The 25,813-nt window shown below is 47.8% G+C and overlaps 1 protein-coding gene across 1 annotated transcript in view; it reads left to right on the forward strand.

Moving 5' to 3' along the window:
* The window catches only part of SH3PXD2B (SH3 and PX domains 2B), a 118,504-nt gene that overhangs the window by 68,113 nt on the left and 24,578 nt on the right, over positions 1-25,813 (forward strand). The window contains exons 5-8 of the mRNA XM_023218943.1: positions 1,747-1,838; positions 9,792-9,817; positions 20,701-20,835; positions 24,696-24,800. Coding sequence (XP_023074711.1) covers positions 1,747-1,838; positions 9,792-9,817; positions 20,701-20,835; positions 24,696-24,800 — 358 coding nt within the window. The remainder of the gene's footprint in view (positions 1-1,746; positions 1,839-9,791; positions 9,818-20,700; positions 20,836-24,695; positions 24,801-25,813) is intronic.

The following is a 25,813-nucleotide window of genomic DNA, read 5'->3' on the forward strand; positions in this document are numbered from 1 at the left end:
AGGAAGGAAGGAAGGAAGGAAGGAAGGAAGGAAGGAAGGAAGGAAGGAAGGAAGGAAGGAAGGAAGGAAGGAAGGAAGGAAGGAAGGAAATGCAAGGCGCATCTCTTGAACTGCTTGGGTGGCTTGGCTGCCAGAATCACCTGTGCAATTCATGCGTATGCACACATGTTCTCTGCACATGTGTGTGCAACAAAATGTATCTATGAACCACCTGAACCACCCTCAGATCTACATCCTCATCACCCTGTTCCAGGGCCTGGGCCAAAGGAGGCTTCAGTAAATATTTGTTAAACCGAGCTGTTTATTCATGATGGCCATGTCTGAGTTTCAAATCCTTTAATGAGCAGATTGTACCCTGCACTTCTCTTGTATTTGGCACAGAAACTAGTGCAGTGCTGGGCATAAAGAAAATGCTCATTGAATCATTGACTGAATACCTGTTAGTAGATAAACCAGCTTTGTGGAGGGCAACTTTGTGCCCTCCGCCTACCCTCTGTCCAACCTATAGCCACTTGAGGCTCCATGACACAGCCAGTGAGTCACTGGGGCAGATTAATGTGGAATTTGGCCAGTGGAAGATCTATTTTAACTGCTCATTAACTTAGAGACTTTGAACCTGTATCCAAATCATAAAACAGTCCCTTCACTTTAATGCTTCAGATTTGTGAGTTAAGACACGTATGTGAGCATGTTGGAAATAACCTAAAGATTCACCAGTAGACGACTTGAATAAAGTATGACACAGCTGTACAAAATCCAATATCCAGTATAGGTAATGTTGTAGAAGAATAATGAAATGAGCCAGCTGCAGTGGCCTGACACCTGTAATCCCAGCACTTTGGGAGGCTGAAGTGGGTGGATCACTTGAGGCCGGGAGCTCGAGACCAGCCTGGCCGACATGCCGAAACCCCGTCTCACTAAAAATACAAAAAAAAGAAAAAAAAAATTAGCCAGGCATGGTAGCACATGCCTATAATCCCAGCTATTCAGGAGGCTAGGGCACAAAAATCCCTTGAACCCAGGAGGCAGAGGTTGTGGTGAGCCAAGATTGCACCACTGCACTCCAGCCTGGGTGACAGAGCAAGATCCTGTCTCAACATAAATAAGAATAATGAAATGGCATGAAGTTGACAATTTATAGTTAAGTGAAAGCATCGGTTTACAAAATAGCATGTACAGTATGGTCTGATTTTTGCTTGAATATGTACCTATTACTTGAACAAATATGCCTATAATATATGCATGTATGTCATACATTTTGTGCGTGTGTGTGTGTGTGTGTGTGTGTGTGTTGTTTCCCAAACCAGCAGCATCACCAGGAAACTTTTTTTAGAAATGCACATTCAGCTGAATCAGAAACTCGGGTGGGGATCCACGATCTGTGTTTTAACAAGCCCTCCAAGTGACTCTGGTGCCTTCCTGAGTTTGAGAGCCACTGGTGGTGTATGGCATTCCTAACACCCCTTTCCTTCCTTTGCTTTTTGGTTGTGTGTGTGTGTTTGTGTGTGTGTATGTGTGTGTGTGTTTGTGTGTGTGCGTGCGTGTGTGTGTGTGTGTGTTTGAGACATCTCTCTCTGTCGCCCAGGCTGGAGTACAGTGGCGCGATCTCAGCTCACTGCAACCTCTGCCTCCCAGGTTCAAACAATTCTTTTGCCTCAGCCGCCTGAGTAGCTGGGATTACAGGCACGCGCCACCATGCCCAGTCCCCTCTCCTCCTTTGCACTCACCTGCGTCTCTCTTCTCCAGGCCCTCATCCAGCTGCCCCCCTACATCTCTCAGTGTGATGAGGTGCTGCAGTTCTTTGAGACAAGACCTGAGGACCTGAATCCCCCCAAAGAGTAAGTTCGTTTGTGGGCTTCCCCAGATGGAGCCCCACAGCCCTCCCTTCTGCCAGTCCAGCCACCCCCAAATAAAGCAAAGTGCAGCTGACAGTGGGTTTCGTCGGCTGAACCCCTGTGAGACCGCACTTCACTTAGCCTTCAGAGGTGCTGTAAGTGGGTAGTGATCATCCCGTTTGACAGGTGAAGGAAACTGGCCGAGTGCCACTCCCGTCATCCCATAATACTCTGCACCTGCCCATAGCACTTAGTGAGGTGTGTCGGAACTGGGCAGACTAAGCGCACGAGGCAGGGGCTGAGCTGTAGATTCATCTAGCTTCTGTCTGCAGAGGTGGGTGTGCTCAGGAACTGCCAGGGATGTGAATGCGGGAGCAACCCAAACCAACGAAGACCCAACTGCCAGTGAGCAACGGGGCCAGGATTTCATCCTGACCAGCCAGGCTCCGAAGCGCTCCAAAATGCCCACCACAGCCCTGCCTCCCTGTCACTTCTCCCTGCAGTGGACAGGCCGCTTGCCTAGATGCCTGTCGCTACAGAGCCAGCAGCCCCAGCCACACAGTGCACACCACATAAAACCCAAGCACCGCCTGCCTACCTGCACTTACGCACCAACACCCTGGCCAGCCCGGGTGCTTTGGGGAAAGCAGGTGGGGATCTGGCTAATGGAGAAATAGCAGTGGGGAAAAGAGACCAGCCCAAGGTGCTGGGATTGTCCTGGGGTCACAGGAGCAAGAGCCGGCAGAGTTTGGGGTCCATCTGGGCTCATTCGAGAAGGTCTGAAAAGTACCAGCCAGGCTCTATTCCAAAAGTAGACGCTGCCACTCTTGGCACCGCGTTCACTGGATGATGCCCCAGGCAGCAGCCGTAACCAAGGCTGAGTTTGCCAAGCAGCCAGCGTGGAGGGAGTATGCTGAGCACTGTACGTGTATCAAGAGAGAAACACATGCTCCTTTTTGGAAGTGATCTACTGGAGTCACAAAATTTTTTTAAATAGACTTGTGAGGAGCGAGCATCAAAGTGTTCTAACAAGTGAAGTCAGGCCATTTATATTTATACACACACACAGCGACCTCCAAAATGGAGTTCACAGACCTCCAAGTGCACCACTCAGGACTGACGGTTTGCTAGCACACAGTTGAGTAGACCTAAGTCTCTGCAATAAATATATTCCAATATGCACCGTTTCCTGTGATGAGCACAGAGTGAGTAAATACAGCTTCTCATAGTGAGTGCACAGAAGCGCGTGGTTTTGGAGTCAAGGGAGACATTCTGTAAGAGGCAACAGTAAACCTTTGAATCAGATGTCACAAGGGAATGCTTTACCAACACGGAAGCCAAGACACGGTTTCATAAATTTAAAAATAATCATAAAGATACAGAATAATATAAATCTGATAATTTGAGGTGTTTAACTCATGCTGGCTAGTGTTTTTGTTCTTAATGTCTTTGGCGTTGGTGTCTGGTAAGCATTTTCCAGTTTGTATCGCCATCATGAAATACGGGGAAATATTCTCAAAGCACCTTTGTCTACAGTCCTCCCGAGCTTGCAGGATTGAACTGCCATTCAGGCTCGTAGCCTCTGGCTTCAATTATAATTTCTACACAAGGTAAATCAAAGGATACAGAGCTTATTGTGTTCCCTTTCCACTTCATTTTCTCACAAAACTGCCCGATAAAAACTGTCATTCCCTCACGCCTGTAATCCCAGCACTTTGGGAGACTGAGGTGGGAGGATTGCTTGAGCTCAGAAGTTCGAGACCAGCCTGAGCAACACAGTGAGACCCTGTCTCCACTAAAAATAAAAAAATATTAGCCGGGCATAGTGGTACATGCCTGTAGTCCCAGATACTCAGGAAACTGAGATGGGAGAATTGGTCGGGCCAAGGAGGTTTAGGCTGCAGTGACCAGTGATCGTTACTACTGCACTCCAGCCTGGGCGACAGAGGGAGACTCTGTCTCAAAAACAAAAAACCTGTCATTCCTCTCTTACAGATGAGGAAGCTGAGGTTCAGAATAATAAAAGGGACTTTTAACAAAATAGTAAAGAAAGAGAGGCACAGTTTGGAAGAGGTGAAGGTGAATTTTCCCCAGGTCAGCCTGAGTCTGAATGTAAGCTCAGTCCCACACAAGAGGCTTACTTGATAGAAAAGAGCCTGAGTTTGCAATCTAGTACACCCAGGTTCGAATCCCGCCTCTGCCACTCCTGGGCTGTGTGGCTGTGGGCCTCCCTCACTTTGCTTCTGGGCTTCCACTTGCTCTATTGTGAAATGGGAGTAGCTATACTTTTTAGGGTAATGGTGAGGACTGAGTGACTGCCACAGGGAAAAATTCTAAGACCTCTGCCAGCTGCTCAGGAAGTGGTGGCTCTTGCTAGTTCCCCTCTTGGAATGCCCAGACATTGCTGTCTTTATTCCAGCACCGTCTCTTAAGAGTTCATCAAGATGCCCAGCCTGATACACCCTCAGCAGGGAAACTTGCCTGACTACTGTCTTAGTCTGTTCCACCTGCTATGACAAAAATACCACAGACTGGGTGGCTTAACAACAAAAATGTATTTCTCACTTTCTGGAGGCTAGAAATCCAAGATCAAGGTGCCAGCTATTTCAGTGCCTGGTGAAGGCCACTTCCTGGTTTGCAGATATGTTCCCACATGGAGGGGAGAGAGAGAGAGCTCTCGTGTCTCTTCTTTTTTTTTTTTTTTCTTTTAATTTTTTGTGGAGACAGGGTCTGGCTATGTTGCCCAGGCAGGTCTGAAACTCCTGGGCTCAAGCGATCCTCTTACCTTCATGTTTCTTCTCATAAAGGTGCTAATCCCATCCTGGGGGCTCCACCTGTATGACCTAATTACCCCCAAAGGTTCCGTCTCCAAGCACCATCACACTGGGGGTCAGGGTTTCAACATATGAATTCAGTTTATAGGAGCCACTTTCAAGCTGGGTGAGCTTTGGCAGGTTTTTCCGCCCCTTGCTTCCATCTCCTCTTATGTGAGATGGGGCGATGACACCTCCCTCACAGCATTGCTTGGGGAGTCAAATGAAAGGCTGTAGAGAAAATCACTTGGGACGTGCTCTGCAGACCTTATTGCCCAAGGGCAGAGGAAGCAGCAGGCAGCAGACAGCAGCCATGAGGGTAGTATTGACATTGGTGTGCGTTCCTTGGGCCCCTGGATTCAACGATAGCCAGATTTTCTTCTACTTTATCTCAGTGCCCTAGAGACTTTAACTTTGGGGAGTATCATGGACCACTTAGAGAATCCAACTTTAACTTTGGAGAGCATCATGGACCACTTAGAGATTCCAGCTTTAACTTTGGGGAGCATCATGGACCACTTAGAGATTCCAACAAAAGCTGTCTTCCCTCTTCCTGGAGGAGCACCTGCAGTTTCAGGAGGTCCTCATGGGTGCAGAATCCTGTACATGGACCTGAGGTGAAGAAGCCCCGCCCTGGCGGCCCTTCCCAGTGTTAGTGCTGGGATTCCTTTGGCGTCTCCCTGGCGAGGGTGGTTGCAGTGGCCCCAGCCTCTGAGCAAGCATCAGACCAACTTAGACACACAGAGGGGAGAGAGCCAGGCCAGGGGCAGCTGCTGTGCTTGGGAGGAGTCTGGTCATCTTCATTCAAGGAGAGACAATTGGGGACATGGGGTGTAAGCCAGCCCTCGAGAGGAGGTGGGAAGTCCCGGAGGCTGCATGGTGGCTTTGTGACACTCTCTGTCTTCCTCTCTTTGGTGGCAGAGGCAGCCCCACTAGCTTGCTGTCTTGGGCTTGTAGAAATAGTGCAGGACAGGAGTTCTCAGTGCCCTTGCATCCAGCCAAGGGCACTGGCATTGTTCATTCATTCATCAGCCAGATAGTGAGAGCCTGCTGACTCCCACAGTGGTGGAAAAGCTGCGTGAACATATGGGTACACAGGCACCCGTGCATCCACAAATAGAACAGCCACTAAAAATACAAAACACAGCCTAGACTGTACCAAAGAAAGCACCAGGTAACAGCTGAGATAAGCTAGCAAGCATCATGCTGGAGTATATGTATGTGGTTCTGAGAGCCTTCCTGGAAAGAAAGGGAAGGTTCAAATCTCTTTGTCCCTTCCCAGCTATGTGACCTTGGACAAATTACTTGCCTTCTCTGAGCTTATTTCCTCATCAGTGAAGCGGGCGTCACTACCCTGGCTCACAGCTCGGTTGTGAGGACTGAGCAAGATCCTACACATAGAGGATGGTGTCTGGCACAGGGCAGGTGCTTACCTCATGATGCCTTCCTTTCTTTAAGCCAGGATTTGAAAAGGAAGGAAGGTGGTGAGGTTGCCAAGGGCCCAAGGGATGGTTCTGGGGCCACAGCAGGCAGTCTCAGCTGGGCCCTGGTTGTTGGTTTAGGGATAGTGAACTTGAGGGTTATACCCAGTGGGGTTGGTCTGTGGGTCAGGATCCTGAAGGTCAACCCATGTTAGGGCTTGAGATGGACTTTGGAGGTCTTTCCCAGCCAACTGGTGCTATTGGAGGAGGGTTTTGGCCGCCGTGAGTAGGAAAACTTGGGAACACCCCAAGCCTGTCACACCAAAAAGATGACCCACCTGCTTGAGCAAATGCATGCTGTGGCTGCCTGAACCCAAGAGCCCCCCTGCCGTCCCCACTCCCATGCTCTGGCTGGGACAGTGGAAGCAGGGGCGCATGGCTCAGTAGGAGCCCGGGACTTAAACCCAGACCACAGCTTAGGTCGCAGGCCTGGATGGCAGCTCTGGCAGCTGGTGCTTTCTGTAGAAGCAGCCTGGTGGAACCTTCGTTACTGCGTCTTGATGCAGCAGCTAAGAGGGGAACTTTGGTCACTAGACGGTCCAGGTGGTGGTCAGGAGAGTGGGCTCCAGCCAGACTTCTGGGTTCCAGTCCCGGGCCTGGTACCTCACCTTTCTGGGCCTCAGTATCTTCATCTGCAAAATGGAGTAACCCTCAAAGGGCTGTATGAGGACACAGTGAGTCAGTCCAAGTGTAGCTTTCTGACCAGGACCCAGTGAGTGCCAGTGAAGGTGAGCCAGGACATTCCACTCTGACCCTCACCCTTCTGTGCATGAGCGCTGTGAAGGTCAACCTCAGTGATGTTATCCCTGGAGGGAGGACATCACCACCAGCCCAGCCCAACCTGGCCGGACTCTGCTACACCTCCCAGACATACAGGAGGACTGTGGTCCCTGGCTCTTGGGCTTGGCTTAGCTCCCTCCTTGCTCTCTCCTGGGTTGCTCTGAAGCATTATTACATGGTGGTTAAAAACCCAGACATGGAATAGACATTTCTCGAAAGAAAATGCACAAATAGCCAATAAGCATATGAGAAGATACTTGCATCATTATCCATCAGGAAATGCAAATCCAAGCTACAGTGAAATATCATTAGATCTAATTCACACCTGCTAGAATGGCTGTAATCAGGAAGATAGATAGATCAGGCATGGTGGCTCATACCTGTAATCCCTGCACTTTGGGAGACCGAAGCAGGCAGATCACCTGAGGTCAGGAGTTCAAGACGAGCCTGGCCAACATAGCAAAATCCCGTCTCTACTAAACATACAAAAATTAGCATGGTGGCGGGTGCCTGTAATCCCAGCTACATGGGAGGCTGAGGCAAGAGAATCGTTTGAAGCTGGGAGGCAGAGATTGCAGTGAGCCGAGATCACGCCACTGCAGTCCAGCCTGGGTGACAGAGCGAGACTCCACCTCAAAAAAAAAAAAAAAAAAAAGAAGATATATAATAAGTATTGTCAAGGATATGAAGAAGTTGGAACCTTCATACGTTGCTAGTGGGATACAAAATGATGCAGTTGCTGTGGACATCTGCGTGGCACTTCCTTAAAAAGTTAAACCTGGAGTTACCATATGACCTAGCAATTCCTCTCTTAGGTATATAACCAAGAGAAATAAAAACACATGTCCGTACAAAAACTTATACACAGATGTTCACAGAAACATTTCTCAAAATAGCCAAAGAGTGGAAACAACCCAAATGTCCAGCAACTCAGTAATGGGTAAACAAATTGTGGTTTATCCACACAATGGAATATTACTTAGCAACAAAAAGGAATGAAGTACTGATACATGCCACAACACGGGTGAACCTCAAAGACCCTGTGCCACATGAAAGAAGCCGGACACAAAAGGCCACACACTATATGATTCCATTTATATGAAACATCCAGAACAGGCGAATCGTTAGAGACAGCAAGCAGATTTGTGGTTGCGAAGGGCTGGAGGACGGGGAATGGGAAGTGACTAATAACGGATATAGGGCTTCTTTTTGGAGTGATGAAAGATTTGGAATTAGTGGTGATGGTTGGATAACCTTGTGAATATACTAAAAACCAGCAAATTGTATATCTTTAAAGGATGAGTTTTTGTTTGTTTGTTTTGTTTTGTTTTTGACACAGAGTCTCACTCTGTCTCCCAGGCTGGAGTGCAGTGGCACAATCTCGGCTCACTGCAGCCTCCACCTCCCAGGTTCAAGCAATTCTCCTGCCTCAGCCTCCTGAGTAGCTGGGATTACAGGTGCCTGCCACCACACCTGGCTCATTTTTGTATTTTTAAATAGAGATGGGGTTTCACCATGTTGGCCAGGCTGGTCTCCAATTCCTGACCTCAGGTGATCCGCCCACCCCAGGCCTCCCAAAGTGCTGGGATTACAGGCATGAGCCACCGCTTCCGGCCTAAAGGATGAGTTTTATGGTTTGTCAATTATATCTCAGTTTTTTTAAAGTTAGTTAGATCTGGGTTCAAATTCTAGCTGTGCGGCCTTGAGCAAATTACTTAGCCTCTCTGTTTCTCGTCTGTAAAATGGGAATAAGAATAATACTTATTCCCTATGATCATTGTGAGTATTGAATGAGTGAACTACAAGTGCCTAGCAGGGTGCCGGCACTGGGTCTAGTACCATTTAATAATACTAGCTAATGCTACTGTTGCCACAATGTCCATCCCAACCCAACCGCTGCAAACTTTATTAGTCTTGAGATAACTTACTTTAAAGTGCTTTGTAAGCCCTAATTTGTAATGCTGCATTTGTGATACAGTTGCTTTCCCCACCCCCCGTCCCCTGGCCTCCCAAGATGGAGTCTTGCTCTGTCACCCAGACTAGAGTGCAGTGGCACGAGCTTGGCTCGCTGTACCTCCACCTCCCAGGTTCAATTGATTCTCCTGTCTCAGCTTCCCGAGTAGCTAGGACCGCAGGCATGTGTCACCACGCCCAGCTAATTTTTGTATTTTTAGTAGAGACAGGGTCTCACCATGCTGGCCAGGCTGGTCTTGAACTCCTGACCTCAAATGATCCACCCACCTTAGCCTCCCAAAGTGCTGAGATTACAGGCGTGAAGCACCATGCCTGGCTGATACAGTTGCATTTATAAACTCTGACATGGTCGACGAATGTAAGGGAGTCCCTATTCATTGTTCCCTGTGAATTCTAGCCCCATAGTAGTGTCTCCCCTGTCACCACTAGGAAGGTGCACTGTGTTCACTGCTATCCAAACTTCTGCCCAGTTTTAATGTGTTCCTTGTACACTTACTGCCAAGAACTTTCTGCCCCATGTTTATGGCTTAGGGGACCCCAAGAAATGAGGCAGGGACCTCTGCTGTGCCTGACGAGGTAGGCATCAGGCTCAGTGCAGTGTGAGGACCTAACTCCTATTTTCAAACTGTGCAACCCCCTTCAGCTCCTCCCCAGGGCTTCCAGTCTACAAATAAATGGCGACGCTGGTCCCCAGGGCACCAGAGCACTTATCAGGCAAAGGGGGAAAATTAAGAGAAATTCTTTCTCTTTGAAGAAGTCAGGGTCCCTCTAGTTGGCCTGGATTTTATTCATTCACTGATGATGTTGTAGGGGACGGAGAATCGCAGTTTCCTAGCAGAATAACTCATGTCAATACATGACAAGTACTGACTCATTACTCTTTCCCACCCCCTTTCTTTCCTGTACAGGGAGCACATTGGGAAAAAGAAATCTGGTAAGAATATTTTCTGTTTTCTTCTCTTCTCTTCAGTTTTCAGCAAACCCCAGCTGAGCACCTACTGTGTGCCAGGCCCTGGGTTCCATGCTGAGGATACAGTGATGTAGGGTGGTTGAATTGGTAGATGGATGGATGGATGGATGGATGGATGGATGGATGGATGCTTGATTGATTGGTTGATACCCCATCCCTTTTCCCAGAAATAGTATTTGAGGTTGTTTCATCCAATATACCAAAAAACTGCCAAGTGGTTGAGACTTGGAGTCTTCCCCAGAGGATGTCTTCATGGAGAAGGGGAGGCAGACTTCTTCCTAGCCGTGCTATCGGGAGTTAAATGCCTTTGTTCCACTTCATACAGAGCAACGTGGTAGCTGAGAGCTAAGAACATTCTTCTCTGGTGTGATAAGGGGTCGGAAAGGAGGGACCCTGGGTCTTGATGAAGGATCAGGAGCTTTCCATAGAGTGAAGGGCATCCCAGGCTGAGGGGATGGCCAGGCACAGGCTGGGAGGCAGGAATATGCAGCAGGTTTGGGCCGCATCCATTTGACATAGGAGGCAGGAATATGCAGCAGGTTTGGGCCGTATCCATTTGACATCCTCAGCACCAGGCCCCAGCCCTTTGTGGGCAATGACAGAGGCAGTGTCAAGCGATTTCCATCCCTATTGCCATTGTCCCCGAAGTACATTATATCCCCTCCTAATAATCTTTCCATTTCCTGGATGACACAACTCTTCTCTCAGAAGCAATTATGGAGAAAGAGAAGGTGGGAAGTAGGGTATGCACAGAGGAATGATGGAGCGCTCCCCTGGGGTTTATACGTTTAGGTAAACAGTGGCCCAACTTTTTCTTCCTGCCACCCGAGATCATCCTCCACATCTGCAAAGGCCCGGCCCAGACCTCACCTGGAGCCAGTGTGGACTTCAGAACTTCCAGAATCCAGGGCTCTTTAATTTCCTAGGATGGCAGGAGGTTTGAAGGGGTTGATGAGGATCAGGGGTGCAAGCAGAGATCCTAGAAGTGAAAAAGGATGCCCCCTCTCATGGGCCTCAGTTTCCTCATCTGTAAAATGGGGTTGATCATAGCAATCTGCCTTGTGGGATTATTGTAGGATTTATAATCATATTTGTGAGGCACCTAGGACAGTGCCTGGCACATTGTCAGTAATGTATGTTTGATGCTGCTTTTATTACTACTACTACTGTTACTTAGAGTTCATGGGTGTCCCTGACCAGCAGTAGTGTATTAGTTCATTCTCATACTGCTGTAAAGAAATACCTGGCCGGGCGCGGTGGCTCAAGCCTGTAATCCCAGCACTTTGGGAGGCCGAGACGGGCGGATCACGAGGTCAGGAGATTGAGACCATCCTGGCTAACACGGTGAAACCCTGTCTCTACTAAAAATACAAAAAAACTAGCCAGGCGATGTGGTGGGCGCCTGTAGTCCCAGCTACTCCGGAGGCTGAGGCAGGAGAATGGCGTGGACCCGGGAGGCGGAGCTTGCAGTGAGCTGAGATCCGGCCACTGCACTCCAGCCCACGCGACAGAGCAAGACTCCGTCTCAAAAAAAAAAAAAAAAAGAAAAAGAAATACCTGTGGCTGGATGATTTGTAAAGAAAAGAGGTTTAATTGGCTCGTGGTTCTGCCAGCTTTACCGGAAGTACAGTGGCTTCTGCTCAGCTTCTGGGGAGGCCTCCGGGAGCTTTCCATCATGGTAGAAGGCAAAGGTGAAACAAGCAGTTCTTACATGGCAGGAGCAGGACCGAGAGAGAGGGGCGGTGCTACACACTTTTAAACAACCAGATCTCCTGAGAACTCCATCTCAAGACAGCACCAAAGGGATGGTGCTGAACCATTTATGAAGGACCCACCCCCATGATCCAATCACCTCCCACCAACCCCCACTTCCAACATTGGGGATTACAATTCGACATGAGATTTGGGTGGGGACACAGATCCAAACCATATCAAGTAGAAATTCCAAATTCACAAGCTCCAGTACCTTTGCTGCCCCTGGGTCCAGCCCTGTGGTCAATTTTACAGGCCCCACAGTCATTCTCTCTGCCTCAAGGAATGGTGTCGGGAATTAACTTCAGCCTTTTCCCAACCAGTTCATTTATAGCTCCTCTTTCTAGTTTAATAGGTACTGGCCAGAGCTGTCGCATCCTGCTAAAGCTGCAAATAGTTCCAGAGCCCCAGGGATAATTATATGTTTCTTAGAAAAGAGCAGAGAGAAGAGGAGCTGCCACTCTTGGGCTGGCAGAGTTTCTGGTTTCGAGTGTGCAGAGACTTTCCCTAGAAGGAATGAGTGTGGGAGGGTAGAGAAGAGAGGAAAGAGACAGCTCTGGTTTGTGACAAACACAAATGTCCAGTCAGAATGGGCTTGATGAGGGGATTTGTCTGGAAAAGGGAGAAAAAGCTCTAATTTGTGGTGACTGCTGTTACATCATTCACCTGAAATGATGGGGATGGATTTATTTATAGTTCAACTGGTTGGAAAATAGCATCTTTATTCATTCAAACTAAGAACCCAAGCTGGGATTAGCCTTATATCTTATGTGACCTTTGAACACTTCCTTTATTTTAGAATCAGCCTTTTGGATTGAATTTTAAAGGGATCTAACATTGACAGACTAACTCCTGAGATTTCTCCACCAAAACTCTGCGTTGGAGAAGGCTTATCTGCCTCTGGCATTTCCCAGTCATGACTGGCTGGCTGACTCCTATAGACTTTGGCTAATGTGGTCTCAAATTCTGCTCATCCTGCAGAAAATGAATCTTCTCACTAAAAGTCAAGAGATCATCTGATTATTTGAGGAGCATATTTCTTCCTGATTTTTCTAACCTTTACTTAAAAGCATTCTTTGTTTACCGACTCTTTCAGCAAGATCGACAGTATAGTGAATTATTGGAAGGAAAATCCCACTTTGCCCTTCATATTAAAAATTCAAGACATGTCATCATGAAAAAAAAAAAATATGCCCAAACAGAAAACTTCTGTGGTAGATTAGGCACTGTACATCTTGAGAATATTTTATAACACTTAAAAATCACCCTTCCAATGTCAGACTTTCCTCTTTCTCATCCCCTCTTCTCTCATATTTCCTGCTGGGCCACAAAAGTGATAATCCTTGCTTAGGAATCCTTTGATTTCACACTTGGCAACTCCTGGAATTTAGCTTTAGTTGTCTGCCTCAACATTTAGACATTGCAATTATTATGGCATTATAGAGCTTGGCTGCAATATCACCCTCCACCAGTAGGTGTCTTCACTTGACAACTAAACGGCCTGAAGCCTAATTTGAGACTCCTGGTAGATCAAATGAATGAACTTTTTTTCATCAGTTTCAATAAGTTGAGTGCTCTGAATGAAATGAAGCAACTTACTCTGAAAGAATTGGTGCTGAAAAAGCAACTCCATGCATTCTCTGAACCGCTTCATGGCAGAGAACTGCAGTCTAAGTTACTGCCATGGAAAAACGTCAAGGAGATTGTAGTCTTGGACCTGGCCCCAGAGCAAGTCTTGGAGGAAGTGCCAGCCCTGAGCCCTGTGCCAGTCCTTGGTGTGCTCCAGCCAACCCAGAGTCCCAGCCCAGAGCTCTCTGCCCTCCTGATTTCCTGGCTCTCTGTCTTGCTTATAGCAAATCTCATGATTCCTTGGTTCTGTCATTCTGTCACTGCTCATAGTTTTGCCAAATCCCATTGGCAGACTGGTTAGGAGAGTTAGTGCAGAAATGCCCAGCACATTCATCAGAGTCCTGAAAATTGTATGTGGTGCAACTGTGCCACCATCAGGTGTTAAAACTGGGTGGCAAAAGTTGAGCTTTTTGGACAGAGTAACCTGACTTAACTGCATCTTCACTTAACTGAAGCCCTCTTTCTACTTATAAGCAAGAAGGAGTCATCTTTATAAGATTATAAACTTATAAGGATGCCTGGAGCCTTGCATAGAGGAGGAAGGATTTCTAGAAGTCTTCATTCATCCTTTGTTCATTCACCCCACAAATGTCTATTGTACACCTGTGCTGGATGCTGAATGAACAAGACAGGTGCAGTTATTCATTCAATATTTATTTAATGTATAATTAATTTATAATTTATTTAAGCACCTACTAGGTGCTTAATAAATATTAAATGAGTAACTTTATCTGTACCTGGTAGTGCTCTAGGTCCCAAGGTGGAAACCATTCTCACAGTCAGGTGGAAAAGACACCTGGATAAACAAAATGAAATGTGAAGGAAAGCATTTGAATGCTCCCTGAGGTAGGAAGTCATTAAAACTGAGGGGGCGGGCTTTGGGGTTTTTTTGTTTGTTTGTTTGTTTTTTGAGACGAAGTTTTACTCTGTTGCCCAAGCTGGAGTGCAGTGGCACGATCTCAGCTCCCTGCAACCTCCACCTCCCAGGTTCAAGCAATTCTCCTGCCTTAGCTTCCTGAGTACCTGGGATTACAGGCACACGCCACCATGCCCGGCTAATTCTTGCATTTTTAGTAGAGATGGAATTTCACTATGTTGGCCAGGCTGGTCTCAAACTCCTGACCTCCTGATCCACCTGCCTTGGCCTCCCAGAGTGCTGGGATTACAGGCACCTGGCAGAGCTGAGTTTTAAACTGTTCCTTCCTTCATTCAGACACTTATTGAGCCCTAGTAAGAAGCCATCCATGTTCTACGCCAGGGATTGACAAACTGTCTCCAAAGGGTCAGATGGTGAATATGTTAGTCTTTATAGGCCACATACAGTCTCTGTCACCACTACTACCAATAATAACAATAATTCTTTCTCATTTTCTCCTTCCTCTTCTCCTTCTTCTTTATAGCTCTTAAAAAATATAAAAACATTCAGCCAGGCATGGTGGCTTACACCTGTAATCCCAGCAGTTTGGGAGGCCGAGGCGGGCAGATCACCTGAGGTCAGGAGTTCGAGACCAGCCTGGCCAACATGGCGAAACCCTGTCTCTACTAAAAATATAAAAATTAGCCAGGCCTGGTAGTGCATGCCTGTAATCCCAGCTACTCAGGAGGCTGAGGCAGAATTGCCTGAACCCAGGAGGCAGAGGTTGCAGTGAACCGAGATTGCGCCATTGTACTCCAGCCTGGGCGACAAGAGCAAAACTCCACCTCAAAAAAAAAAAAAATATATATATATATATATATATAACATATTTTTGGTATATATAAAATATATATTTACTTAATATATATAATATTTATATATATATATATATATAATCTATATATATAAGCATTCTTAGCTCCCCTTGCCCCAAAACACATCACAGGCCTACAAGCCTTTAGGCAGTGTGAACATAGCAGTGAACAAGAGACTGTCCCTGCCGTTGTGGCACTTCTAGAATAGAAAAGTAAACAAGGAGACCAGTAAATATACAGAACTTATGACAGTTTTTGAAAGCACTATGGAAGAAATAAAACTGAATGAGGCAGTGCAAGGCAGCCAGGGAAGGTCTCATTGATAAGATGCCACTTGAGCAGGAACCTGAAGGAAAGGAGAGCAAAGGCTATGCAGGTATCTGGAGAAGACTGTCCCTAGCAGAGGGAACAGCAAATGCAAAAATCTCTGTAGTAGAAACAGGCTTTGCATGAGAAGGACTGGCAAGGACGCTACTGGTCAGAGACTAGTGACCAAAGATACAAGTGAATTAGGTTTGACTGCAAGCAGCAGAAAATCCAAAATAATTGTGACTTAAACAATTGAACTTTTTTCTTCTTAGTTCCAATCCCAGAGATAGTCCAGGAGTGATAGAGTGTTCAATGGTAGCAGGAACCCAAGCCCCCATCTTGCTGTTCTGCCATACAACGCCAGCATTCCCGAGGCTGCTTATGACCCAAGATGGCTGCTGCAGCACCAGCCATCACATTGACATTTCAGCCAGCAGTAATGAGGAAAGGGCGACACAGAATCAGTTACTTCCTGCAAGGATTCTTACCAAGCACGTGCACACAATTCCACACTTATATCCCATTGTCTGGGGCTTAGTTATATGACCACTCACAACTATAAAGGAGTCTTATTCCAAGTGGCCCTGTGCCCTGCCAAAACTCAGGAATTCTATTACTATAGAAGAAATAGAGAATGGGGAGTAAGTGACCATCTGTGCCACACTGGGGAGAGTGAAGGAGATGAGGTCTAATAAAGTATCAAAAGGCTGGGCGCAGTGGCTTACAGTTGTAATCCCAGCACTTTGGGAGACTGAGGCAGGTGGATTGGTTGAGCCCAGGAGTTCAAGACCAGTCTGGACAACATGGCGAAACCCCAACTCTATTTGAAAAAAAAAAAAAACTGATCAGAGGCGGATTAGACAGGGCCCGGTAGGCCACTGAGGGTTTTCACAAGTGAGGTGAGGACCATCACAGGGACTTGACCTTTGATAAACATGTTCTGAAACGTCTTTTAAAAGGATCACTCTAGCTGCTATATTGAAAACAGATGGCAGCTGGGTGTGGTGGCTCAAGCCTATAATCCCAGCACTTTGGGAGGCTGAGGCAGGCCGATCACTTGAGGTCAAGAGTTCAAGACCCGCCTGGCCAACATGGGTGAGACCCCATCTCTACTGAAAATACGAAAATTAGCTGTATGTGGTGGTGCATGCCTGTAGTCCCAGTTACTCGGGAGGCGAGAGAATCACTTGAGCCCTGAGGGCAGAGGTTGCAGTGAGCTGAGATCGTGCCACTGCACTCCAGCCTGGGCGATAGAGCAAGGTTCTATCTCAAAAAATAAAATAAAATAAAATAAATGGCCGGGCATGGTGGCTCACACCTGTAATCCCAGCACTTTGGGAGGCCACAGTGGGCAGATCACCAGGTCAGGAGATCAAGACCATCCTTGCTAACACAGTGAAACCCCATCTCTACTAAAATACAAAAAATTAGCCAGGTGTGGTGGCAGGCACCTGTAGTCCCAGCTACTCAGGAGGGTGAGGCGGGAGAATCGATTGCACCCGGGAGGCAGAGGTTGCAGTGAGCCGAGATTGCACCACTGCACTCCAGCCTAGTGACAGAGCACGACTTCATCTCAAAAAAAAGAAAAAAAGAACAAACAAATAAATTGCAGGATCAAGGCTGGTGCCAGGGACCAGTTACGAGGCTAAGAATAGGTGGTTCCCATTGAAATAAGGAGGAGAGGTCGAGACATCCCAGGCAGAGAAAATAGCCTCTGCAAAGGCACCTTTATACTTTGCAGGTGCACCAGGGATGAAGTGGCCGAAAGACAAGACCAGAAGGCAAGCCGCGCCCATGGCAGGTGCTGAGCAGGGAGCGGCATGACCAGAGTAGCATTTTTGAGCAAGCGTTCTGGCTTGGAGGGCAGTATGGAGGGCAGACTGGAGGGGCAGTCTGTATGGAGGGCAGACTGGAGGGGCAGGACAGAGACCAGTTACAGCATCTGCCTCCCCTCCCCTGGCCCCAGCGAAGCCCCTTTCAGACCCTGGTGCAGAGGGCGTGGCTCCATGAGGACATGGTGAAGCCGGCTGATGGAGCACTGCAGAGAAAATTGCCTGCGTGAAACCTGTGGCTCTGTGAGGAAATCCTCACAGCCACTCCCTGACCCCACACCAGCCGGTGACTGCCTGCCTGGAAGACGTGGGCATGTCTCTGAGCATTAACCGGGGCAGCAGGTGCAGGCACCAACCTGGCTGTGAAGTGGGGGCTTTTTCTCTTTTCTTTCCTTTCCAGTTCTTTCTCTCAAGCTGAGGGACAGGGTAGCACACTTACCTAGTCCAGCTCACCTGAGGGCCCAGATAGAAGGGAAACTGCACTCCTGGGGTTTTGAGCCCTCGGGCAGGCTGTATCCTGGGGTAGATGCTGGATTGGATTCACAGAGAAGAGTGAGTCTAGTGACCAGGACAGGTAGTCAAGAGCCTTCAAAAGCCAGCATCCTACATTCACTGATTCACTGGACAGCACCTTCAAGGAGCTAGTAAGTGCCAGGTGGTTCAGAGGCAGTCAAGGCCACTGCCCTCAAGAAGCTCATTGTGAATAGGCCCAGCAGGAAGGGGGCGTGAAGCAGCCCACTCTCAGGCCACTGCTCACGTGTCTGGGCTGGCTTGGGGGAACTGTCTTCTTGAGTCTAGAAAAGTCGGCCCTGCCACCTGACCTCGGGAAAAGTGGAGGATGAGGAGAGGGCTGGAAATAGCAGACAAGCCTTGAGACATGCAGAGATGTCAGACTGAGCCTGACCAGGCCCTCGGAGGAGGACAGCCCGCGGGCCTCAGACCACCCTTCTTCCTCCATCATCTTTTCTTTTCTCACTGCTGTGCCCCAACACACAGGAGAGCCTGGAGCCAAGTGGACAGAGTCCAGCACTGTCCATAGCCAGCTGTGTGATGCAGAGAAAGTCACTTAACATCTCTGAACCTCTGTGTTCCTGCCCACAAAATGGGGGTGGCAGTACCCAGCTTGCAGGGCAGCTGTGTTGAGATGCTTTCTGTAGGCTGTGATAGGCCCTCATTGAGGCTGCTTCCTGCCTGATCTTCTGAACCATCAGCCTGCATCTTCTGTTTCTTTCCTGCTCTCTCTTCCTCTGTTCTCCTCATGCTTTCTCTATGCAGAGTGCAAGCGGCAGGATTGTCCCCAGCCCAAAGGCCCTCCCATTTCCCTGTTACCCTCAGGCAGGGAGGATGAGTGGCCAGAGCATGGGCACAGAGCCAAGAAGCAGTACCCTTCACCCAGCTACGATGCCCTGTTCTGCTTTTTCACATCAAAAATCCAGACCGCATGGTTCTAACAAGGGGCTTCTGTGCTCCTTCTGGTTGCAGAGGCTGGAGTGCAGTGGTGTGCTGGTGGACACTTAACTACCAGCTCTCCAGTGGAGAAGCCCTGCTTTGTAGCATTTGCCAATTTCTGTGGTGTAAATACTCCCACCATGGCCAATTTCAAGCCAACAAGACACCACCCAACAGAGTGGGGAGAGATGCACAAAGTCATCTCTGTGCACTGGTTCTCCCACACTGCTCCACAATTGGGTGGTTTTTGTTTTGGTTTGGTTTGGTTTTTGTTTTTTTTGTGGGGGTGGGGGAGGACGGAGTTTTGTTCTATCACCCAGGCTGGAGTGCAGTGGTGTGATCTCAAGTCACTGCAACCTCTGCCTCCCAGGTTCAAGCGATCCTCGTGCCTCAGCCTCCTGAGTAGCTGGGACTACAGGCGTGCGCTAGCACGCCCAGCTCATTTTTGTATTTTTAGTAGAGACGAGGTTTCGCTCTGTTGGCCAGGCTGTCTTGAACTCCTGACCTCAGGTGATCCACCCTCCTCAGCTTCCCAAAGCACTGGGATTACAGACGTGAGCTACCACGCCTGGCCAATTGGGTGCATTTTGACACAAAATGTGGGGTTTCCTGGATATTTTAATGATTTATGGGAACAATAGGAAAGACTATTTTGAATCAGGACTTTTAGAATACCAGGGCCCTCCTGTGACCACAAATGTCTGGGTGCCCTTCCCGCATATTTAGCCTGCTGCTCTAAAAGTCACCCAGCTGCCTGCTTCTCTCTGGAGTCTCTGAACTCAGATGTCCTTGCTATTTAAATCACCTGCATTCCGCATTATCTTTTCATTTACTTGTCAGATATGTCTTAGTGCTTAACCAGGGCTGCACGACTCCCAGGAAGCTGTCCACCCTGAATCCCGTGGCGTGGCCTCCCTGAAGCACCCCTCTACTTCACTCCCTCCTGCTTCCCCTGCCCTGGTTCAAGCCACCGTCACCTCTTCCTTGACAACTTCATGTCCTCCAGCTACTCTCCTGATTGCTTTCTTGCCAGCCTCTGATCCATTCTCCACATGGCAATCAGAATTATCTTTTTAAAGATGTGACTCTTGTCATTCCTTTCTTAAAGCCCTTAAGTGACTTTCTGCTTCAAGGTTAAAAGCAACCCAACTTCTTTACTTGGCCCCAAAGGCCCTGCCTGATCTGACCCGTGCTTTTCCTCGGAGACCTCACTCCGAACCACTCTTTCCATGCACTTCCTCACCTAGCCTCCTTCCAGTCCCAAAGACCCCAAGTCCTTTCCCATCTCAGAGTGGTGCCTACACTGCTCTTCCCCGATTCTCCTCATGACCCCTCCTCCTCTCTCAGGTCCCTGTGTTATGTCACCTCCTCCTTAAAGAGGTCTTGCCAGCTACCCCATTTAATACAGCATTGTCTTTCCCCTTCATTTTCTGTCCCAGCATCCTGGTTGTTTCCAGCAGTTTATCATAAACTAATGCTTATATAATTCTGTATCTTATTAATTATATATACTTATGTACTTGTCTGTCTCTGTGACTAGATTGAGTTACTTGAGGCTGGGAGTCATAGCTGTTTTATTCACCCTTGTACTCTTTAGAGTGTCTGGAGCATCACTGGTGATTTCATAGATTAATAGGCAAGTGATTTTGGATGGATGATGGGATGGTTGATGGATGATGGTGTTTAATTGGATAGATCATGAGTGGATAGATGGTTGAATGAATGGCAGATAGATGAATGTTTGGTTGGATGGATGATGGATGGATGAATAATGGAGGACAGATGGATGGATGGATGGACAGACGGACAGACATATGGATGGACAAGTGGATGGATGGACAGATGGATGGAGGAATGGCTAAGTATGAATGAATGAGCTTTCCTACTAGGCTGTGAACATCTTCAGGGCAGGTACCATATCTTAATCGACTGAAACCCCAGTGCCTGCACAGAATAGCACTTGGTCAATTTGGTGGTTGAGTAAGCACATGAATAGAAGAATGAATAGATGAAGTCACCCTTGAGACGAGTCCTGTAACTGCTTCTTTTTTATTTGGAATGTCCTCTTAACCCGCCCTACTACTCTGGCTCCTGCTCTTTCGAGCATGGTGGTGGCCAGATGTCATGTCTGTTTCCTATCCACAGGGGGTGACCAAACCTCAGTGGACCCCATGGTCCTGGAGCAGTATGTGGTGGTGGCCAACTACCAGAAGCAGGAGAGTTCGGAGATCAGCCTCAGCGTGGGGCAGGTGGTGGACATCATCGAGAAGAATGAGTCAGGTGGGGACCTAGACCATCTCCCTCTCCTACTACCCTGTCACCAGGCCCCTAGGACAGGAAACATTTGGAAATTCAGAAACTGAAATGGTCAGTGCATACTGGCCATTTCCCATAGATCCGGCCTAGGGTCTCCTAGAAAGAGGCCCCTGTTTAATCACTGTGCTCGAATATCCCACCTGGTCACCACTCACCATTATCCTGTTGGTTCAGATGGTACCGATTTGTTCTGACGTTCACATTTTGTAAACATTCCTTCTGGTTCTAAAGTACTTGCAGACACAGTCCAGCATTCACTGGAAATGTGCTCTGTTGGTTTGCCTTTGCTTACCCGTGGGAGTCTTCAAGACGGCTCCATCGCTCTGGGCTCTAATGGGACAGACACATTCCCTGTCTCCTTAGCCTACCTGCCCATCACAGGGACCGCTGGTCATGGACGCTGGCTGGGTCTGGGACAGGATGTGGTATGATTGAGCCACTTAACCTGGATTTCCATCGGAATTCCACATTTCACAGTGGTTCAGGTGGCTTCATTCTCTGACTGTTAGTTTTCTTATCTACAGAATAAAAACTTCTGCTGTGAAGAGTGATTGTAAAGATTAAGTGAGATGATATACAAAGAGTGCTTAAACTTGTGCTTAGCACACAGTAGATGCTCCAAAAAATGTGGGTTTCCTTCCCCTTTGCCTTCCTTAGCTACAAAGCAGCCATCGCACCCCATTGAAGGCGAAGAGCAGGAAATAAGCAGATCCTCCCTGGGAAAATGCAGTGGAAACCACTGGGTTTGTTGTGGCTAACATGTGACGTTAGCTAATCATATCATTAGTGGGTCAGTCTCTGTGACAGCCCAATGGCTAGTTGAGGTCCAAAGAACGAGAAGGACGATGTTTCCAACATCATCTGGATGGTGGTGGCATTAGTCATGAGACCAGCGCCAGCCAGGCAAACTTCCTTCGTTACTCAACATAGGAGTTGCCATCCCTGCTTCACAGCTAATACAACCATGACTCCAAGTGACTCAGTCACTCACCCTGCATCGCACAACAGGCTGCAGAACCGGAATTCCAAACCAACTCCAGCAGCCCCCAAGGCCATGTGACTTTCCAATTCCTGAGAATGAGTGTATGCAGATTGTGTGCTGTGGCTAGGACACACCGTGGGGATGTAAAGGCAGGAGCACCCACTGCCCTGGGCCCCCAGCTTGCAGGAAGTCAGGAAGCTTGGGTGACTGGGAAGAAGAGTAGGGGCCAGGAAGAGTGTTGGTATGTGCAGAGGGCAGCAAAAAGAAGGGAGAGGGTGAGTGGGTACCTCTTCAAGTAGCCAACACACTGATGACATTTATTTTCAATTATGTTGTACTTATTCAAGTAATACATGGATACATTATTCTTAGAAGATTAATGATAAAACTAAAATCTATTTTTTCTGCCAGCTTCAACCCTAACCCCCTTTCTGAACCCCAGATAACCGTTCTATCCATTAGGTATGAATCTTTCTTGAAAATGTTATATACACTTGTGTGTGTGTGTGTACGTGTGCATACATGTGAATATATACACTCACACATACACATACTCATTCATACATATATACTTGTACATATACGCAAACACATCATATTTTGTATGTACATATATGTATTTTTGTGAGTTTTTTAAAAACCCAATGGTGTCATTGTATACATTTTGATCTGCAACTTTTTTTAGTTGCTGTCTAGCTCCTCTGATACTTTTTCACATCTGCGTAGTATTCAATGCCCGAGTGAGCCACGTTCATATATTCGTATTTGTACTCCAGTGTGAACATGTCTGTGTGCATGTCAGTGTTTCTTTAGGTTAGATTCCAAGAAGTAAAACAGCTGGACCCTAAGATACACATATTTTATTTTATTTATTTAGATTTTTTGGAGATGGACACTCGCCATGTTGCCCCAGCTGGAGTGCAGTGGCGTGATCTCGGCTCCCTGCAACCTCTACCTCCCGGGTTCAAGTGATTCTCCTGTCTCAGCCTCCTGAGTAGCTGGGACTACAGGCACACGCCACCATGCCTGGCCAAGTTTTGTATTTTTAGTAGAGACAGGGTTTCACCATACTGGTCAGGCTGGTCTCAAACTCCTGGCCTCAGGTGATCCACCCACCTCGGCCTCCCAAACTGCTGGGATTACAGGCGTGAGCCACTGTACCTAGCCAAGACACACATACTTTAAATTTTAAGATACCACCAACTTATCTGCTTCCAAAACAGTGGCTGTTTTGATTTATCCTCCCTCCAGCAGTTTGTGAGGCATTAGTGAAAATGGTTAAGAGCTCAGAGATAACCTGGGTTTGAATCCTGACTCTGCCACTTTCTATCTTTGTGACTCTGAGAGAGTCACTAAGCCTCAGCTTCCCCATCTGTAAAATGGGGGCAATAATAATACACACCTCATAAGGCTGTGGTGAAGATCTAGCAAGCTAGGAGTGGACGTGCAGCACTGAGGACAGTATCTGACACATTGTTGTCATTGCTGTCATTGTATTACGACAGTTTCCTTATCTTCGTACAAATATTTACAAATACGAATCTTTAGAAAATCGTAAAACCACCGTGCGTGAGCCACCGCGCCCGGCCAACGGCACGTATTTATTATCTGATAGTCTGTGGGTCAGAAGTTCAGCATGGTCTCACTGACCTAAAATCAAGGGATCAACAGGGCCCCATTGCTTTCTTCAGATTCCGAATAGGATCTGTTTCCTTGCCTTTTCCAGATCCTGGAAGCCGCCTTGGCTCACGGCCCCTTCTTCCTTCTTCAGTGCCAGCAATGTTGCACCTCTCTGTGTCTTGCCTCAACAGCCGCATCTCCCCATGACTTCTGCCTCCTTCTGGCACATTAAGGAGCCCTGGAATTACATTAGGCCCACCCAGAGAATCTGGGATCAACTCCCTATTTTTAGGTCAGCAGATTAGCAACCTTCATTCCCTAGTGCCACATAACTTAATATATTTACAGGTTTGAGGGATTCGGACACGGACATCTTTGCGGGACGAGGGGTCATTATTGTCCCTACCACAGGCCCCATGCAGGCCCTTGTCGTTAGGCAATGTCTGAGCCTGGGTCAGAGGCCTCTGAAGCAGATGCTAAATCTGCGTCGCAGATAAGGGCAATGCCTTTAGCATCAAACAGCCCTGTGCACGCATCGCCGCTCTACCACAAGCCACGTGAACTTGGACAAATCGGTTTGCCTCTTTGAGCCTCAGTTTCCTCATGTGTGCAATTGGGATGATAATGTGAAGATTGTATTTAATGCAAGTGAAATGATGGGTGCATCACACATCTTAGTGAAGGTGAACGTTCATTTTTTTTTTTTTTTTTGAGATGGGGGTCTCACTCTGTTGCCCAGGCTGGAGTGCAGTGGCACAATCATAGCTCACTGCAACCTTGACCTCCTGGGCTCAGGTGATCCTCCCAACTCAGCCTCCCGAGTAGCTGGGATTACAAGCATGCACCACCATGCCTGGCTAAGTTTTTAATTTTTCATGCAGACAGGATTTTGTCATGTTGCCCATGCTGATCTTGAACTCCTGGGCTCAAGTAATCCACCCAAAGTGCTGGGATTACAGGTATGAGCCACCGTGCCCGGCCTCTTTATTGTTGTCATTTAAGATGACTTTACTATTCCCTGTCCCAGGCTCAGGAGCAAGTTTCTGGACTTACTTTTAGCAGTTAGCAGGTAACATTGGTAGTTGTGTTCTACCAATAAAATGGTAACTTTCGCCTTACCCTGTACATTCACTGGTATAGAGGCTGAATAGATTGTTACATTCTGACCCCCTGGCCTCATGCTTGACGCAACTAACATCATTCTGCACTCTCGCTTCCCCAGGTTGGTGGTTCGTCAGCACTGCTGAGGAGCAAGGCTGGGTCCCCGCAACGTGCCTCGAAGGCCAGGATGGGGTGCAGGATGAGTTTTCTCTGCAGCCTGAAGAAGGTAGGGAGGAGCTCGAGCCTTTGCTCACTGGGGAGGACCTGTGCAGTCATCGCCTATACTGGGTTGCCTTTTCACCCAGTCTCTTCTTGAGGCCTCTGCCTCTGCTTCTCAGCAGCTCACTGGCTCAGGCTCCATGGCCTGTGAACCGGAAACCAGGCCATGGTATTAGTGCTGAGGGGCAAGCCCGCCCGCTCTTAGGGGCCTTTGGTAGCAACCTAGGTGAGCCTTCCTGGAGCTCGAGCCCTAACCCTTTCATGGGACCCCAGGAGGGCCCCAGCCTGATCCTCAAAAACAGTTCACTATTTCTCCCTAGAATGATTCTGGCGGCCAAGGTGCTGGAGCTGCTTCAGCTCATTTGCAAGACGTTTGACCCCATCTGTTTAAAAACCTCTGCTTTCTCTGTGGGTTGAAGTGGCCCTGACCAGGGGTCCCCCTCCACTCACCCACAGACACACGTCCGTTGTTGCCCAGAGAACCTTCCCTACACATGTCCTGAATGGTGATTCCTGCCATGCCAGAAATGCTAAGTCCCAACCAACTCCCTTTCCCCCGTAGAAACATTCCTAAAAGTAGGGCAGTTAGTGAGTTCACTTCACTCATCAACAGGGGCTTAAGAATCAGACACACCTCAATTTTAATCCAGCTGTACCACTTCCTGGTTGAGTGATCTTGGGCCAGTCATTTAACCTCTCTAAGCCTCAGCCTCTCATCTAAAAATCGAAACAATGATATCTACATCATGGGATCTTTGAATAAATTAAATGAGATCCACCTACAAAGAACCTAGAACAGTAAGTGACTAGTAACAGTTATTATTGTATCAGCAATACCTTACCTAGAGTTGAGTTTTTTTGGCTTTTAGTTGACTGTTACGAGAAAGCACAGAGCCACATAAAGCGTATCTTTATCAGAAAAGAGGGTGAGGAGAAGGGGGTGTTTCTATGCTCAAAGGTTAGCAAAACATTGACATATGGTTTTGCATCGAGTTGTATTACAGCCAGCGCCCCTCAGAG

The sequence above is a fragment of the Piliocolobus tephrosceles genome, chromosome 4 (genome assembly GCF_002776525.5).
Source record: "Piliocolobus tephrosceles isolate RC106 chromosome 4, ASM277652v3, whole genome shotgun sequence".
In the NCBI taxonomy this organism is placed as follows: Eukaryota; Metazoa; Chordata; class Mammalia; order Primates; family Cercopithecidae; genus Piliocolobus; species Piliocolobus tephrosceles.